Source organism: Gymnodraco acuticeps, unplaced genomic scaffold (assembly GCF_902827175.1).
Source record: "Gymnodraco acuticeps unplaced genomic scaffold, fGymAcu1.1, whole genome shotgun sequence".
NCBI lineage: Eukaryota > Metazoa > Chordata > Actinopteri > Perciformes > Bathydraconidae > Gymnodraco > Gymnodraco acuticeps.
Genome location: NW_022990741.1, coordinates 535,418 through 551,378, shown reverse-complemented (window position 1 = coordinate 551,378; position 15,961 = coordinate 535,418). Strand labels below are relative to the sequence as shown.

The 15,961-nt window shown below is 41.1% G+C and overlaps 1 protein-coding gene across 1 annotated transcript in view; it reads left to right on the top strand.

Annotated features, from left to right (window-relative positions):
* The first annotated feature begins 1,651 nt into the window (after window positions 1-1,651).
* Window positions 1,652-15,961, top strand: part of LOC117556570 (SH3 domain and tetratricopeptide repeat-containing protein 1) — a 37,368-nt gene continuing 23,058 nt past the window's right edge. The window contains exons 1-14 of the mRNA XM_034231953.1: window positions 1,652-1,841; window positions 2,752-2,823; window positions 6,441-6,571; window positions 7,103-7,208; window positions 7,421-7,561; window positions 8,141-8,339; window positions 8,445-8,521; window positions 10,558-10,753; window positions 10,843-10,973; window positions 11,313-11,351; window positions 11,450-12,796; window positions 13,363-13,503; window positions 13,575-13,796; window positions 14,388-14,568. Coding sequence (XP_034087844.1) covers window positions 1,742-1,841; window positions 2,752-2,823; window positions 6,441-6,571; window positions 7,103-7,208; window positions 7,421-7,561; window positions 8,141-8,339; window positions 8,445-8,521; window positions 10,558-10,753; window positions 10,843-10,973; window positions 11,313-11,351; window positions 11,450-12,796; window positions 13,363-13,503; window positions 13,575-13,796; window positions 14,388-14,568 — 3,083 coding nt within the window. The 5' untranslated portion in view covers window positions 1,652-1,741. The remainder of the gene's footprint in view (window positions 1,842-2,751; window positions 2,824-6,440; window positions 6,572-7,102; window positions 7,209-7,420; window positions 7,562-8,140; window positions 8,340-8,444; window positions 8,522-10,557; window positions 10,754-10,842; window positions 10,974-11,312; window positions 11,352-11,449; window positions 12,797-13,362; window positions 13,504-13,574; window positions 13,797-14,387; window positions 14,569-15,961) is intronic.

The following is a 15,961-nucleotide window of genomic DNA, read 5'->3' as shown; positions in this document are numbered from 1 at the left end:
AAACATTAAATAACAGATTAAGGTCTTCTTTTAAATAAGAAAAAAACTTTGGGGGTATCTATCTACAGATAAATATTAAGCCTGACAAAGTACTTAACGTCTAATATATTGCTTTCCTGCAATGTTAACTATGTTGAAGCATTTATTTTAACTGATATTATACATATGAATTATACTCTTATGTATGTAGATAGAATAAGAAATGTGCAGAATATGACAGTTTAATGGTGGAGGTAAACACATATTGATAGATGTCTTGTAATGCACTGTTGAGGAACCTGTGACCCAAGTGTTTCATTCATTGCATAACTACACCGTAGTTGTGTATATGATATGTCAATAAACCTTTGAAAATTTTGAAAAGGATGTGCAAAATAGCCATAATATACAGTCTTTAATGAACTATTAGTAGAGAATAACGAGTAATGAATATACTTTATTACTCATTCATGTCAATTGCAGATACATGTTTAGTCTTCTCAAGCACCAACTATCAAATATCTCTCCTGATTGTTGGCACTTGACAATCACCTTACCTGAATTTTACTCAGGTGTAACTAAAGTCTGATTTAAGGGTTGTTTATATGTCACATAATTAATCAGAATCTGCAAAGTAACTCAAATAAATGCAGTGGAGTAAAAATACCAGGTTAACCTCTGAATTGTAGTGGAGTAGAATTACAAAGTAACAATGAGCTGTCATGTGGGTATTAATGCTGCGCATTATGGACACAAGCGATTTTCACCCATTTATTAATGATATGTTTTACATTTGATAACACCAATGTGTTTAATACTGGCAACTTCTAATTGTGGGAAAAACGAAAACGTTCAGTAGAGACGTCCCATAGAACATTTTGCGAAACACAAGAGCCAGCATGTGTAGTTCTGGGGGGGCGTTCGATTCCAGTTTTGGATAGTCTGGCGTGATTTCGTTCCATTTCACACAGCTGTTTGACGCTCTGCGTAACCTTACGGGGACTGTAGTCCTAAACGATAGCTGGGGATTATGGGTAGTGTAGTGTCTTCGGCCATCCTAAACTCAGAAATGTTGACAATCGCAATGATGCTCGAAATGTCCCTTATAGGCCTACGTCTGTTTCCGGTTATTTTTATTTTGAAATTCAGTTCCTGACGGACGCCAAAAAAGCCCGAGATTATGGAATTAAACCAATAAATAAAAGCAAGGATAATTGTGTGTTATTGGTGAGTAAATAACAGTGTGTTATTTTGAAAAGAATAACGAATTAGAAGGAAACAAATATTTAAAAATACAGATTTCCGTATTCTGAGGCTCTGAGCCCCATTTATTTTCCTCACAGACGGCAACAAAAGTCCGAAATTATACGATTTAAAATAAAAGCAATAATTGTGGCTTGATATTGAGTAAGAACATGTTTTTCTGAACCACACAGCTTCCGGTCTCCCACGACCCGACCGGAGAAAAAGACGTGCTGCAGGCAGTAGAAATACATTGCTTTTAAAATCGTGCTGTGCAACACGAAAAAAAAGGGGCAAATCGTGTTGGTGAACACGAAATGCCGTGAGACTGGGTTGGCTTATATGTAAACTGAGGTCAAACGTTTTTGTCAATGGGACTTTTATTTTGAAAGGACACATCAGGATGTTATGGGTCAGCTTGACTCCCGCCTCTCATACGGAGAGTAGTAGACAGCTCGGTGCAGGGCATGTGACGGAGAGCTGCTCACTGATCCCCGGGGACCGAACGGTTGTATCGGACATGTCTTCCCGGCCGGACCGAGACACCGGCAGGTACCGGAGGAAGAGCTCTACCGAAGGCCAGCACCGGGAGGAGAAGTCACTCCGGCACGGCAGAATAGGTATCTGTACTCATACTTATAATATAGGAGCCATGAATTACTCTACACATTTGAGGTACTTTGTATTTTCATTTAAACGCATAACTGCACTACATTTATTTTACAGATTCAGTACTTTTACTTAAACTATTCTCGATGCAGTAGGCCTACTACTTGAAAGTGCACATGTTTACAGTGTGGTATTAGTACTTTTACTCAAGTAAAGAATTGTAATACTTTTTCCACCACTGTGTAGGAGCAATATCATATGATCATTTTTTGTTAATACACAACATTTAAAAAAGTCGTGATCTATGAGTTAAATAAAAGTATTTTGTGTATTTAAAAAGTAATCTATAATGTACCAGTTATAATTGGCTAATGGACAATATAATACATGAACTATCCCTGAGTATTCACCCTAATAACAAATAGTATTTATAATTAAAACAGGCTATGGCGTAGATGTGATTTTATCCTTAATCCTTGTGGATCCCCTCCAGTTTAAAAGAGCTGCATTTAAATAATAAAAGTCTGGTTAGCTATAATGTTTAAAACCTTTCAAATTCATTAAAAGCTCAATAATTTATGAATATTATAATATTATGTGTATTGCTGGACATAATGTAGTGTCACACTGGATACTTCAGTTTCCCATAACACACTTGTGCAACCGACTGGCTCCAAACAAGTTGTGATGTCAACATTGCTGCTGCTATGGTCAAACTCTGCCAAACATATCTGTACAGTGAAGCAAACATGAAACCAATGATATTATTTTAATAATCACTCATACATCCCAGATGTACTTGCTTTCTCATCAACAGTGACACCTTGAAGACCCTAACCCACAAGCCACAAGCTCTGTGCTTAAAATAAAAGTAAGCCTCTTGCCATGTTGGTCACGTTCACTTCTTCATGTTTCTAACAGTGCGTGGATTCTCCAGAGATTCTGCAAGTCTGAAGAGAACTGTCTCCATATGTGAGGAAAACTTCCCAACAGGTAAGAGACTGGAACACTCCGCTCGTGTTTAGATGGTTACTCTAAATCTTTGAAAACTCTGGCAGGACTAGGAGAGCTTTTCTGATGTTTTGAGGTCAATGCCTAATCTCAATGTTTGTGCTAGAGCTTTGCAACATAAGGGTTACCATCCAGCCAACTATCCTAACCTTTACCATATGTGGCTATTGAATGGTTAAGGGTATATTGACCATTGCTAATCGTGGCTAACCAGATCACATAAATAATCAATTGATTCCATCTAGAAAAATAACACCTTTTTGAAATATTGCCATAAAAGTTGATACAGAAGATGAATCCTAATGACTTTCTGCAACAGCTGGAGTGAGCTCAGTTAATGGACTCAACAGCAGGCTCAGAAACACAGGCTTTAAAAAAGACAGTATATACTTGGCAAAGTTCGGGACACAGTTGATACGTAAGACAGGAACCCAAAACAGACGAGGAGTAGGCAAAACTGGGTCAGGAAACGTAGTAAGTTTAGGTACACGATAAACACTAATCACTGGGAGAAACTGCTGGAACACTTGACTCGGAGGTACAAAGAGGAACTGGTACCGAGTGGAGTGGAGACACACACCAGACACACAGGGGCACATGGAGACTAACTGAGATGATACACAGGTGAGGAACAATCCAGAGTGGTGACTCTGGAACGAGAAGAGGCGTAACGATATAAGAGAGGAATTACAAAATTGCCAAAACAAAGTTAACCTGAGAGGACCTTACACATCCGTAAACTGATGCCATTCCCATCAGTCTCAGCTGTAGGCTGCTTTGTGTTATACACTGATAAACACATGTTAGCATGCTAATGTGCTAAGCTAGGATGGTAAACGTCATACCTGCTTAATAGCGGCATGAAAGCATTGTTAGCATGTTAGTATGGTATCATGCTTCAGTTAGCATTTAGCTCAAAGCACGGCTGTGCAGTGGTGGAAAGTAATTAAGTATATTTACTCAAGTGCTGTACTTAAGTACATTTTGAGGAACATGTACTTTACTTGAGTATTTTCATTGTATGCCAATTTATACTCTACAACATTTTAGCAGCAAATATTCGACTTTTTGCTCGCAACATTCATTTGACATTGACAACATAAGTTACTAGTAACCTTTGCTAGATTTTATTATTAATAGACACATTAAATCAACTAACACACTATAATGTACTTTTATGGATGTAAATACCTTGCAGTATAACATATTAATGCTATGTCATCCAACAGCTGCAAAATGATAGACACATTAATCTATTACTAATTATAAACCAGTGGAATAGTTTTTCGAAAATATTCGCTTTAGATAATGCATACATTGAGATTTACGACTTAAGTAATTTTTACATTTAACAGAGTATTTGTACTCTTTTACCTGAGTACTTCTTCCACCACTGCAGCTGTGCCTATACAGCCTCACAGTGGCTGTAGTCTCTTAATGTTATAATCACATATTTCATATTATTTCCCAAAGCAACAAAGGGGGCACTGAAGTCACCCCTTGCAGTTTTGTTGGAGAGGATATTTCACGAGTAAAGAAATAAATCTCTCTCCACCTGGACGAGTCACAAGAAATCACATGACATGAGTAAAAGTCATGTGGGAGAATTTGAAGTGTTTTATACCTTGAACCTGAGTTCCTCTGGAGTCACTGATTCATCTGTCAGGTGCTCATCATCTGCTGAAATCACAAGATGAGCTCAGGTAGTGCAGGAGCTCAAACACATAAACCTACTTTTCTTGAACCACTTATATCAACCAATTAGTATTTGTATTTGAAATACATACCTTCATTATAACACTGAACTTGGTTAGGTGTTTTTACAACTGCAGCAAACGCCTCAGGTCATTCATGTTTGTTCTTTTTTAGCAAAGATCAACAAGAGAGGTAGTTTCATCTAACTGCATTTGATGTCATTAAAATACTCATGAAGATGTGCTTTACTGCAGTTGACCTTTTTTATGCAGGTTTACTGAGTAGCTAAGTAATTAAAGTTACATTTAAAATGGGCTATAATACACTTCCTGGTCTCCTTATGGCACCTATAACTGAGACACCTTTACATGCTATGTGATATTTCTCATGCAACACTGAGCAGAGGGGAGTCCAATCATTCAGTATTCAGGTACAAGTCAATGTCCGGCATTCAAAATTGTACTTAAGTCAAATTTGAAAAAGTATACGCATCAAAAAACACTTTAAAGGTGGGGTAGGTAAGTTTCAGAAACCGGCTCAAGTGCACTAACATTTGAAAGTACACAGCCGAAAATAATCCGCCCCTTCCTTCAGACTTCCTTACAGAGCACCTCCTCCAACACACACGAACGCGCACACGACGTCAGCAGACTGGTGAAAGTGGCCGTCTGTTGCTGGTGAGTCATTGAAGTACTGCTGCAATGCACGCCCAATGAGGGCACGCCCAATGAGGGCACGAGATACATTTGTGCGTGCACGAGATGGAAGGCTGACAGATAGACAATCCAATCCGTTTAGCCGGGCGGCGACATTTTTTAATGGATTTATTGTCAAAGCACTTAAGATATTCATTGCTATCGGGATGTTAAGAGCATTCCATGGAATATAACAAAAAGTGTATCTCGAGCCGGTTTCTGAAACTTACCCACCCCACCTTTAAGTACCAAAAGTATACTTGTTTTGCAGAATGGCCCATTTAGGCAACATATATTTGAAATGATTGTAATACAATAATTGATGCATTAATGTGTTCATCCCTTCAATGTTGCTCTTGGTAAAATGGGGGTTTATTTGAATTACTTTATACTGCTGGTTAGCTTAACCAATAATAATATTTGATAATGATTTATATTTGATATTAATAACCTAAATCTGCAAAGTAACTAGTAATTTAATATGAAAAATAAATGTAGTGGATTTAAAAGTATAAAGTAGCATAATGTGGAAAAAGTGAAGTACAAGTACCTATATTTTTTTAGTAAAGAGTAAATGTACTTTACAACACTGGTTGCAAGTGACACAGTTATGGACAGTACCTCAAACATGACATTTATCAGCATTTTAATGAAATATTTGGTTTTGTAATCCACTCACATAGGGTGGATAATGTTAATTTACATTCAGTTCAGCAGCTGTGACTGATATACACATTTTGATGTTTAAGGGTTACATTAATGTGGTTAATAAGATCTGAGACCAGGATATGTAGTGAGTGAACCTTCATTATTGTTTGTCTCTGTCTGTGTGTCTCTGTCTGTCTGTCTGTCTGTCTGTCTGTCTGTCTGTCTGTCTGTCTGTCTGTGTCTGTCTGTCTGTCTGTCTGTCTGTCTGTCTGTCTGTCTGTCTGTCTGTCTGTCTGTCTGTCTGTCTGTCTGTCTGTCTGTCTGTCTGTCTGTCTGTCTGTCTGTCTGTCTGTCTGTCTGTCTGTCTGTCTGTCTGTCTGTCTGTCTGTCTGTCTGTCTGTCTGTCTGTCTCTCTGTCTCTCTGTCTCTCTGTCTGTGTGTGTGTCTGTCTGCCTGCCTGTCTCTCTCTCTCCCTCTCTCTTTCTCTCTCTCTTTCTCTCTCTCTTTCTCTCTCTCTTTCTCTCTCTCTTTCTGTGTGTGTGTGTGTGTGTGTGTGTGTAGCTCTGCCCGTGCTGCTGGATGTGGTCGGGGGTCCCGAGAGTCTTCCTGCAGACGAGCAGACACAGGAAATGCTGAGAGGGAAACTGCGCATTCTGCAAGCTGACAGCACCGAGGTCAACGCTCTGTTCATGGTACACACACACACACACACACACACACACACACACACACACACACACACACACACACACACACACACACACACACACACACACACACACACACACACACACACACACACACACACACACACACACTCCTGGCATTTTACACTGTACAAGAGTCCAGTTTCTCAACAAGTTATGAATTACTGGGTTTGTAAAGGCTGTCTGTCTGCTTGGTTTGCAGGACTGCTTCAAGTGTTGTGTTAAAATGGTTGCTTAAACATAAACAATATATATTCGAAACCCTAAGAATAAGTTATAAAACAGAAACGAAAGGAAATCTAAATCTTCAAAATAGTTTGTGATTACATTGATGCGACTGATCCTTGCAGATCAATACCCTTTCACTAGTTATAAGTTAATTTCATATTGGTTGTGGTTGACTCTAAATATCTGAATATCCAAAGAAACTTCTTAAGCCACTCCTTAATAATACATTTGTTTTCTTTATTATAGCTAAATTATACTACATTTTGTTTTCTCTCTCTCTGTCTACAGGAGCTGTCTACTCATCTGATCTCCATCAACAGTGAAGAAAATATAATTTTTGTCACATTCAAAACATTTGAAGAAATATGGAAGTTCACCACATATTACACAATTGGTAGGTATTTAAAATAAGGCTAAAGTGCAAAAGAGAAAAATGTAATTGTATTTTTCATATTTCTGACCTACTGTATGGAGTACTGGGTAGTAATGATAATGCTAATACCGCTATTGCTGCTGCTAGCAAACATAATGCCAGTGGTTATAGTTCAGAAAGTGTGTTAAAGAATAGGTCTGTTCATAGTATCACTTCTTCCTCCTGTGCTGCAGGTTTCCTGGGTCGCTGTATGGAGGATCTGTTGTTAGACCAGAGGTTTTGTCTCAGTTCTCTGGAGGAGGACATCAGGATCCAGGTCTCCATTCAGGAGGAGACCCTCAGCCTGATCTACAAAGGCATCCTCATGCAGGAAGGTAGGGGACAGCACTAACAATAGCTAATAGTGGCCTCTAAAAGGTGGGGAAAGTGGAAACATTCTATACCCAAGAGCTGTAATTAAACCAGTGATTTTGAACCACTGTGTTCAACACCAGTGTGTTGTGAGAGATTGTCAAGTGTGCCGTGGGAAATTAACAAATTGCACTTAATCGGTCCCCAAAAATATTATTAAGTTACTGCAGATAGTTTGTTAAGCGTCTGTGCCTTCAATGTAGTGGCTGGCTAATGAAATACTCTTCCATGCCAGTGGGTGGCAGTAGGTAGCGCGATAATGATGTTAATTTAAGACAGTAGAATTAAGTGATGTCGATGGAGACAAACAGAGATGGATAAATATTTGAAGATGAAAAAGGCAGAACTGGGTCCTGGACAAAAATCGGAGTGATAGTCAACAGCAATACAAAATGAAAACGTGTCATTAAGTCACTTGAAAAAAAAAAAAAGTTGAAAACACTGATTTGAACCAATAATGATCTTTTAACAAATCACATGCAACTGACAATTTTAAATAAATAAATATATGACATGCTGACAGTTCACATGGCTATCTTTAGGGTCTTTCTTTGCTAGCTGTAGCACCAACCAGATGTTCGACAGCTCCACCTCTGGAGGGGACCTGTACCTGGAGCAGGGGGACATAGCCCAGTTCGAGCCCCCCTTCCTGGGCTCAGGGTGGACCATGCTCTGCCTGACTGATGGAGGCCGAGGCACTGCACCCAGACCTGCTGTGAAGCCCGTCATCCCTTTTTATCAGTGAGTCACATTATGGGCTCAATACAGTCTCATACAAGTATGTCTCACTGATCTGTGAACAAACAATCAAATATAAAGTTCTCACATGATACGATCTGTCCACAGGTGGTTTCTCAAATCCTGTGCAGAGGGCATTTTAGTTGGTGATGGGAAACCCTCCTGTGACTTCCCTCTGCAGTTTGGTAAGATAAGATAAAGAATCTGTTTGAATTATGAACACACCTTTATATTGAGGGCTCAATTTGATTATATACGGTAGCTGACTTGGGCAAAGGAGCTACAACAGCCCAAACACTACAGCTTCAGAAACAATGCAAGTATAAAACCTTTTTCTTTATTGCAGGTTTATTTTGGAATGCAGCATTTTGTATTTGCAGTGTTTCATTAATAGGTGCTTTCACACCGCAGTACTTTTCCCACAAAGGTTCATCAGAACTTAGTTCATCAGAACTCTTTAGTTCTCATGAACTAAATAACCGGAATAAGTCCCTGGGGGAGGATTAGGCAAATGAAGCCGCTGACGTCACTTCTTCTTCTTCAGCTTTGGGTTTACTGGCAGGCCGCAAACCACTTCATCCTTCCGAGTAAATCGCCAGAACGCCGACACCTCCTCATCTCCTCATCTCCACCGCTCCCGTTTTCTTTTGTGTTGCCATAAGTTAGTCTCTCTGCGTTTCTGCGCTGGGATAATGCTAATGCTAATAATGCTAATGCGAGGATAATAAAATGGCGGCTTCACAAAACTTTTTGGGAGTTTGACGGGGCGTGGTTTGCAATCCGCCCAGCCAATCAGACATAGGAACCTTTTTCTCCCACGAAAGTCCCTGCTCTCTAGCAGGGACGAAAAGGGGGTAAAAAGGTTCTGATGAACTCATTTTGGTTCCGGATTTTTTTGGTGTGAACGCGACATTTCGGAACTAAAGTGGGAAAAGTACTGCGGTGTGAACGTGCCTAATGCCACATTTTAAGTAAACCATGTGCATGCTTTGTCAAGTTGGTGAAGATATTTCTTAATTTAGAGGTCTTTTGGCACATTTGGATTTTCACATTTGCATTGTTTCTGAAGCTGCAGCGAGTTTCTCCTAAAGGGAGAGTTTTGGGCCGCTTTTGCACGTTTGTACCTGTCAGCCATACTTACATATTGCCTGAATCTTTTAAACGCGTTTCAATTTCTAACACTAGTATCATTTCAAGATGCCTCTTCTTTACTTTAAACTTTAATCTCTTTAGTATTTCTTTGAAAATGTTTGCCTTTTCCCCCTCTCTCCACAACTGAGATTTAAACTGCTTTTCACATTGGGTCTTCAACAATTAAACTGAGAGGAAATCCTCCCTCTGTAACGACTGTCCAACTGACATCTCAACCACTTTACCTGCACACACATCAACTGACACTTCAAGTCCTTTAAGGCCACAGATTTTAACATTTGAGTACAAAAAAAACTATTCAGCACTGAAAAAACTGAAACATTGACTTCAACACATTTAACCTAACTGTATTAGGTTAGTTGAAAGCAATAATATTAGCCGCTTTCACACCAAGTACTGTGCCGTACTTAGTGCCCCGGCACTAAGTACCCCAGGGCACTAAGTACCAATCGCGTTCACACCGGAGTACTTTTCCCTGAGGGAAGATTACGCAAATGAGCCGCTGACGTCACTTCGTCTTCTTATACTCTCGTATACTGCCACCCAAAGTCCCCGGCCGGAAGTTACTTCCGAGTAAATCGCCAGAACGCCGAAACCTCCTCATCTCCACCGCTCCCATGATTTTTTTGTGTTGCCATAAGTTATTCTCTCTCCGTTGGTGCGCGGGGCTAATGCTAATGCTAATGCCAGCAAATACAATGGCGGCTTCAAAAAACGTTTCAGGGGCGTGGTTTGCAATTCGCCCAGCCAATAGAAATTGGTACTTTTTTGGTACTTTTTTGGTACCACCTCTCTAGCAGACACTAAAAATGGGGATAAAAGTTCCCGGCACTAAGTACTCTTTTTTGTGTGAACGCGACATAAGGGGTACTAACGGAACCAAACGGGAAAAGTACGGGGAAAAGTAATAAGTAATAAGTTGAACCTAATATTTTTTTATTTAAACTTAATATTATTGCTTTCAACTAACCTAATACGGTTCAGTTTTTTCAGTGAGCTCTTCTGAATACTCCACTGTACTTTATTGTAATAAAGTACAGTGGCAATTTATCCAATCTCTTTTGTTCAGCCAGAGGAACCTGTCTTGCCACAATGGAGTACGATGCTGGGGGCCCAGATGAGCTGAGCGTGGCCCCTGGTGATCGCATCATCATCGTGGGACTTCTGGTGTCTTGTTTTGAGTGGTTCACAGGGAGGAAGGAGGCCACAGGAGAAGTGGGTCTGGTGAAGACAAGCCTGGTGGAACCCTCCACTGACATTACCCAGTGAGTTTACCAATATCACAGAGTTAGCTGTTGTTAAATTGATTTGCAATAGAGTATAATATCTTGTTCTTACGTGGTCACCTTTCCAGGTCAGAAGATATTTTTTTGGATGGAGAGGAAAGAACACTCTTCAGTGTGCAAGAGGACAAAGTCTTAGAGGAAACAACTGCGTTACTGCAGAAGAAATCCCAATATGATACCGGTCAGAAATACAAACTTGGTGAGACAAAAACGCTGCAAACTCACAGGTCAAAAACCCAACAAGTATTCCAAGCAAAGTAATAATGTTGTCATTGCCTATAGAAAAACAAACACCAGTTAGCCAGAAGGCTTTCATCATATAGATGACATACATGTTTGTGTCAAATGTCATGGCAATCAGTCAGAAAGTGGTTGATAAGGTTCATTGAAAAATGTTGGTAATACTGAACAAAATCTTAAGAAATTGTCAAATATCAATAGGATTCAATCAGACTCATACCATGTCCAGATAGACAGTTGTTGAGGTTTCACTGGGTTTCCTCATTCTCTTTTTGTACTTTGGTTTGTTCAATCCCAGATACGATGAGTTGCCAAGACTCTGAGAAAAAAAAATCACGTATGTATTGACATCTACAGTAAATGTCACGTTAATATATCTAAAAGTATTGTCCACTCTGTATTACATATTCTCTATTTCTGATTTTCATTTTGCAGTCGGCACTTCAAGCAAAGTTGATGCTCAGACTGACCTTAAGAGAAATATTCAGAGGATACTTGATCAGGGAAAACACTCATCACCAGATCCTGTAGTGACCGTTAACGGGACTCTAAAGGAACCGCACCTTGCAACAGAATCAAAGAACCCCATCCCTCCGTGCTTCACGGTCCACCCAGTGGTCGAAGGAAACACCAATACCGAGAACTTCATCCCCCTCCTCTCTTTCCTGGAGGGACGAGACTACAGAGCAGAGTTTGGCGTCCTGTATGGACTGGGTTCAGAACTCCTCGCCTCCTCCATCTTCACCGGTCACTCTGACGAGGATGAGTTGATTGCCTTCCTGGGTGTTGCTAGGGAAACAGCCAGGAAGAAGCGACTCTATTGGCCGCATACTCGGTTGTGTTTTCTGTTGGGTAAGCTTTGTGCTGGGAGGTTGAAGTTCAGCCAGGCCCGGGTTTACTTGGAGGAAGCCCTCAGCGTGCCACGAGAGGGCTTCACGGACCTCAGGTTGTTGGCCAGCATCTACTCAAGACTGGTTCCCATTTACCTCCTGCAGAAAAATACTGAGAGTTTCTTTGCTCTGGCCGAACGACTCGTTGCCTTGCTATTTGGAATCCCAGACTGCCTGGCATGTTTAGAAGACAACTCCGCTCTTAAATACATCCTCAAGAAAGCTGTTCTATCTCACAACCAAATGGCGGAGGCCCGGGCTTGTTACCAATTGGCGAAGCACCACTTGACTCATGCTGAAGGATTACGAGTTGTTCCTTATCTTGAAAGACTACTTGTTCTTTCTGGTGAAGCTCAAAGGACTTGGGGGACCTCTCCCAGTCAGGAGTACCTCACACTGGGAAGGATCTACAGCGAACTCCAGCTCCCCCACCTCAGTGTCAGTTCAGCCAGGAGAGCTTCTCTGCAGCCCTCTGCTACACTGACAGACTGTCTCAGCAGCATGGCACTAGCTATGGACAATGTCAACAAACTGTATGAGTTCACAGAACAGGAAGCTTCTATCCCATCTAAAGTGGCTCCATATTTACACCAAGCCCTTTCTTCTATCCAAGGAGAAGGAAGTGATCGATACCATGTTCTGGGTCATCGGATTACTGTTTGTCTCAGCCAACTGTTTTGCAAGAACTCAATGGTTGGACAGGCCATCTGCCGCATGCATACTCTGATCAACAACAACGGACCCTCACTCTGCATCTCCGTCCCAGAAAGAAACAGTGCCCTCACCTGGCTGGCATGGCTTCACATTGACAATCATCAGCCAGATGTTGCTTTGGATGTCCTGGATTTGGTCCTAGCTTCCATGCCAGAACACTGCACGACCCCTCAGGAAGGTCTGTGGAAGTCTTTATGTGTTCAAAATAACAGTCAGAGGGATTGAGAGGGGGCAAGTAAATGTTTCTAGTATCTAAGGGGAAATTTACAATTTTGAACTACAGTCAAATACACCATTGTAACTGTCATTGTTCACTGAAACCAGCAATCTAGTACCTTGCTAACAAACTAAGCTAGATTAATGAACATTTTAATCATTGCTTTCTATGAATGATTGCCCTGGTATTCTAGCACTATCTCCGAGGCTAAAAGTCGACCGTGTTTCCTGATGTCCTTTTCCCTATTTAGTCCACAGAAAGGTCCTTAGAAAAGTGATTACTTAACAGTGATTTAGATTTTGCAAAAGTACTTCCTGGTTAAACATCCAACCAAAGGAATCGTTTTACTCCAATATTTAAATGCTATCATGTGCTGCTCTTTACTTTTGAACTGAAGAAATGTGCAGACTTTTTAAAGATGTGTCTTCATTAAAAAACAATAATCAGTGTGAAGGCAAGGCAAAAACCGATTTGAAAACAGGCTATTTCCAAACAGCTGAAGTAAATGTCTCTAATTTAACATACAGGTGTGGTCCTCAACATGCGTGGTGTTGCACTTCGATACATGGGTGACCTCCGGAGGGCAGCAGAGAGCTATCAGGCTGCTGTGGACATCTGCCAAGAGTATGAGGACATGCCAAACTGGGCTGTAGCTCAGGCTAACCTAGGTAAGATAGAATAGACTTCTAGACACATGAATGGACTCTGGTTCTGTGGGTGACTGTTGTTCTTCTTGAAGGACTGTTGTGTCTGAAGGCTGGAGCTAAAAGACTAGCCCAGAGACACCTGACGGAGGCTGTGCAGCTCTTCTCTGAGCTGGAGGAAGGAGGGCATGAGGCTGACTTCATCACCGTGCTGCTGGAGCTGGGTCAGCACTATGTGAAGCAGCAGGAGCTGGACTTTGGGAAAGGATGCTACGAGTGGGCTCTTTTGCTAGCTATCAATGTTAACCTGCTAGACTGTAAGTATAGACACAAGATTCAAGACTTTATTGTCATGTGCACAGTAGCTACAGCGTAGCTATTGCAATGGAAAACTTAAGTCACAGGCTCCTCCAACAGTGCAACATGAATACTGTATATATAGGACATAAAACAAATAAAACAGATAAAATAGTGCAAGAGAATGTTTAGAAATGTTTTTAGAAGAGTCTATATACAAGTACATGGAATAAGATATATTAGATAAATAATTTGCAAGATACAAACAGATGAATGTTTATGAATGTTCTTTAAAAAGTTCACACAAACACGTTGTTTAGATTTTGCCGAGGTACTTCCTGGTTCAACATCCAACCAAGGTTTTATTATGATGTGTGTCTTCGGAGAAATTGAACTGCAGTACAGTATGTAAATGCTACTATGTGCTGCTCTTTACTAATGCACACTGCAGTAGCACTGTAGGTTTGAACAGAAGAAATGTGCCAAGGCAAAAACTGATTTGAAAATAGCCTATTTTAAGTAAAAGTCTTTAACACAAAGGTGTGGTCCTCAACATGCATAACGTTGCTCTTCGATGCATTGAACTGAACTGGACTGTCCCTCGTTGCCAGGCCAGCTCTCTGCGACCCGACACCTGAGCCTTCTGTACGGGTGTGAGAGCCCGGACCAGGCCCAGTGTATCGTCTACAGCCAGCACCAGGTGGCGCTGCTGCAGAGCACAGGGGACCGGGGTCAGGAGGGGGAGGCACTGGAGGCCATCAGCCAGCTGTTCCTCAACCTGGGCACAGAACGGTGTGTGTGTGTGTGTGTATATATATGTATGTATATGTATGTGTGTGTGTGTGTGTGTGTGTGTGTGTGTGTGTGTGTGTGTGTGTGTGTGTGTGTGTGTGTGTGTGTGTGTGTGTGTGTGTGTGTGTGTGTGTGTGTGTGTGTGTGTGTGTGTGTGTGTGTGTGTGGTGTGTGTGTGTGTGTGTGTGTGTGTGTGTGTGTGTGTGTGTGGTGTGTGTGTGTGTGTGTGTGTGTGTGTGTGTGTGTGTGTGTGTGTTGTGTGTGTGTGTGTGTGTGTGTGTGTGTGTGTGTGTGTGTGTGTGTCTGGGAGGAGCTAGGGTTAGGGCAGTGGTTCTCAAACTTTTTCTGGCATTCCCCACTTTGAACACCTGTTCCTCGCCGCTCCAATGAAATGGTAGGCCAAGCTTAAATGGTCAAATGTATCGTTCTATAACAGGGGTCTCCAACCTTTTTTAGGATGAGAGCTACTTTCAAAAAAATTAAACAAGTCGTGAGCTACTTTTACTCCTCTTTTTCAGTTTTTTTGCAGTGTATATATTTAGCACATTTTAACATTATTATATGCTTACCTTTAACCTTTGTGTGCTGTTTGGGTCTGTGGGACCCGTTTGCAGTGAAAAGAAAATGTATGATTTTTTTTTTTAAATGTTGAAGTTAAATGCATCAATCTGGTGCACTTTGAGCACAAAATGAATTTATGGATACATCTCTCAACACTCTATGAAAGGGAGCTGTATACTTTTCAATAATCCAAACATCTTTAGAATATGATCTCAACCAATAACAAATCATTTAAACTGGTTTATTCTTATCTTATGTTACCTAGTTAGCATTCTGTCTTTTTATTTATGCATTACTAATCACTCCCCTTTTAAACTGTTTACTGTCCTATAGTACACATTGGAATGATTTCTCACTTTATTGTGTACAACTAGGCTATATTAAATAGATAAAGGTGTGTTTTCTCTCTCTCTCTCTCTCTGTCTCTGTGTCTCGCTCGCTCGCTCACAGAGGCTGTGTGCTCCTCCGTGGCGATGATGGCTTGCGTTAAAAGATAATAATAAACATAGGCCTATTTGTAAAATAGGGGGACACAAACGGGATTTCGAAAAGTGTCACGGTTAAACTCGTTATGAAGTGGTGAGGTGCCGCTCCACATTGCTTTTCTTCCTGACTGCAACGCTGTTGTGTCTGTGTGTGAGAGCGTTTCACATGTGTGTATGAGAGATGTTTGCATATGTCTGCAAATGACTTTGGTTTCAGTTGTGTGTGTGTGAGCAGGCTCGGATTGGCCATCAGGAGATTCGGGACTTTTCCCGTTGGGCCGCTGCCGTTGGTGGGCCGCTGGCTCTGGCATAGGTGGGCCGTGGACTTTCACAACGCCGCTGCGCCG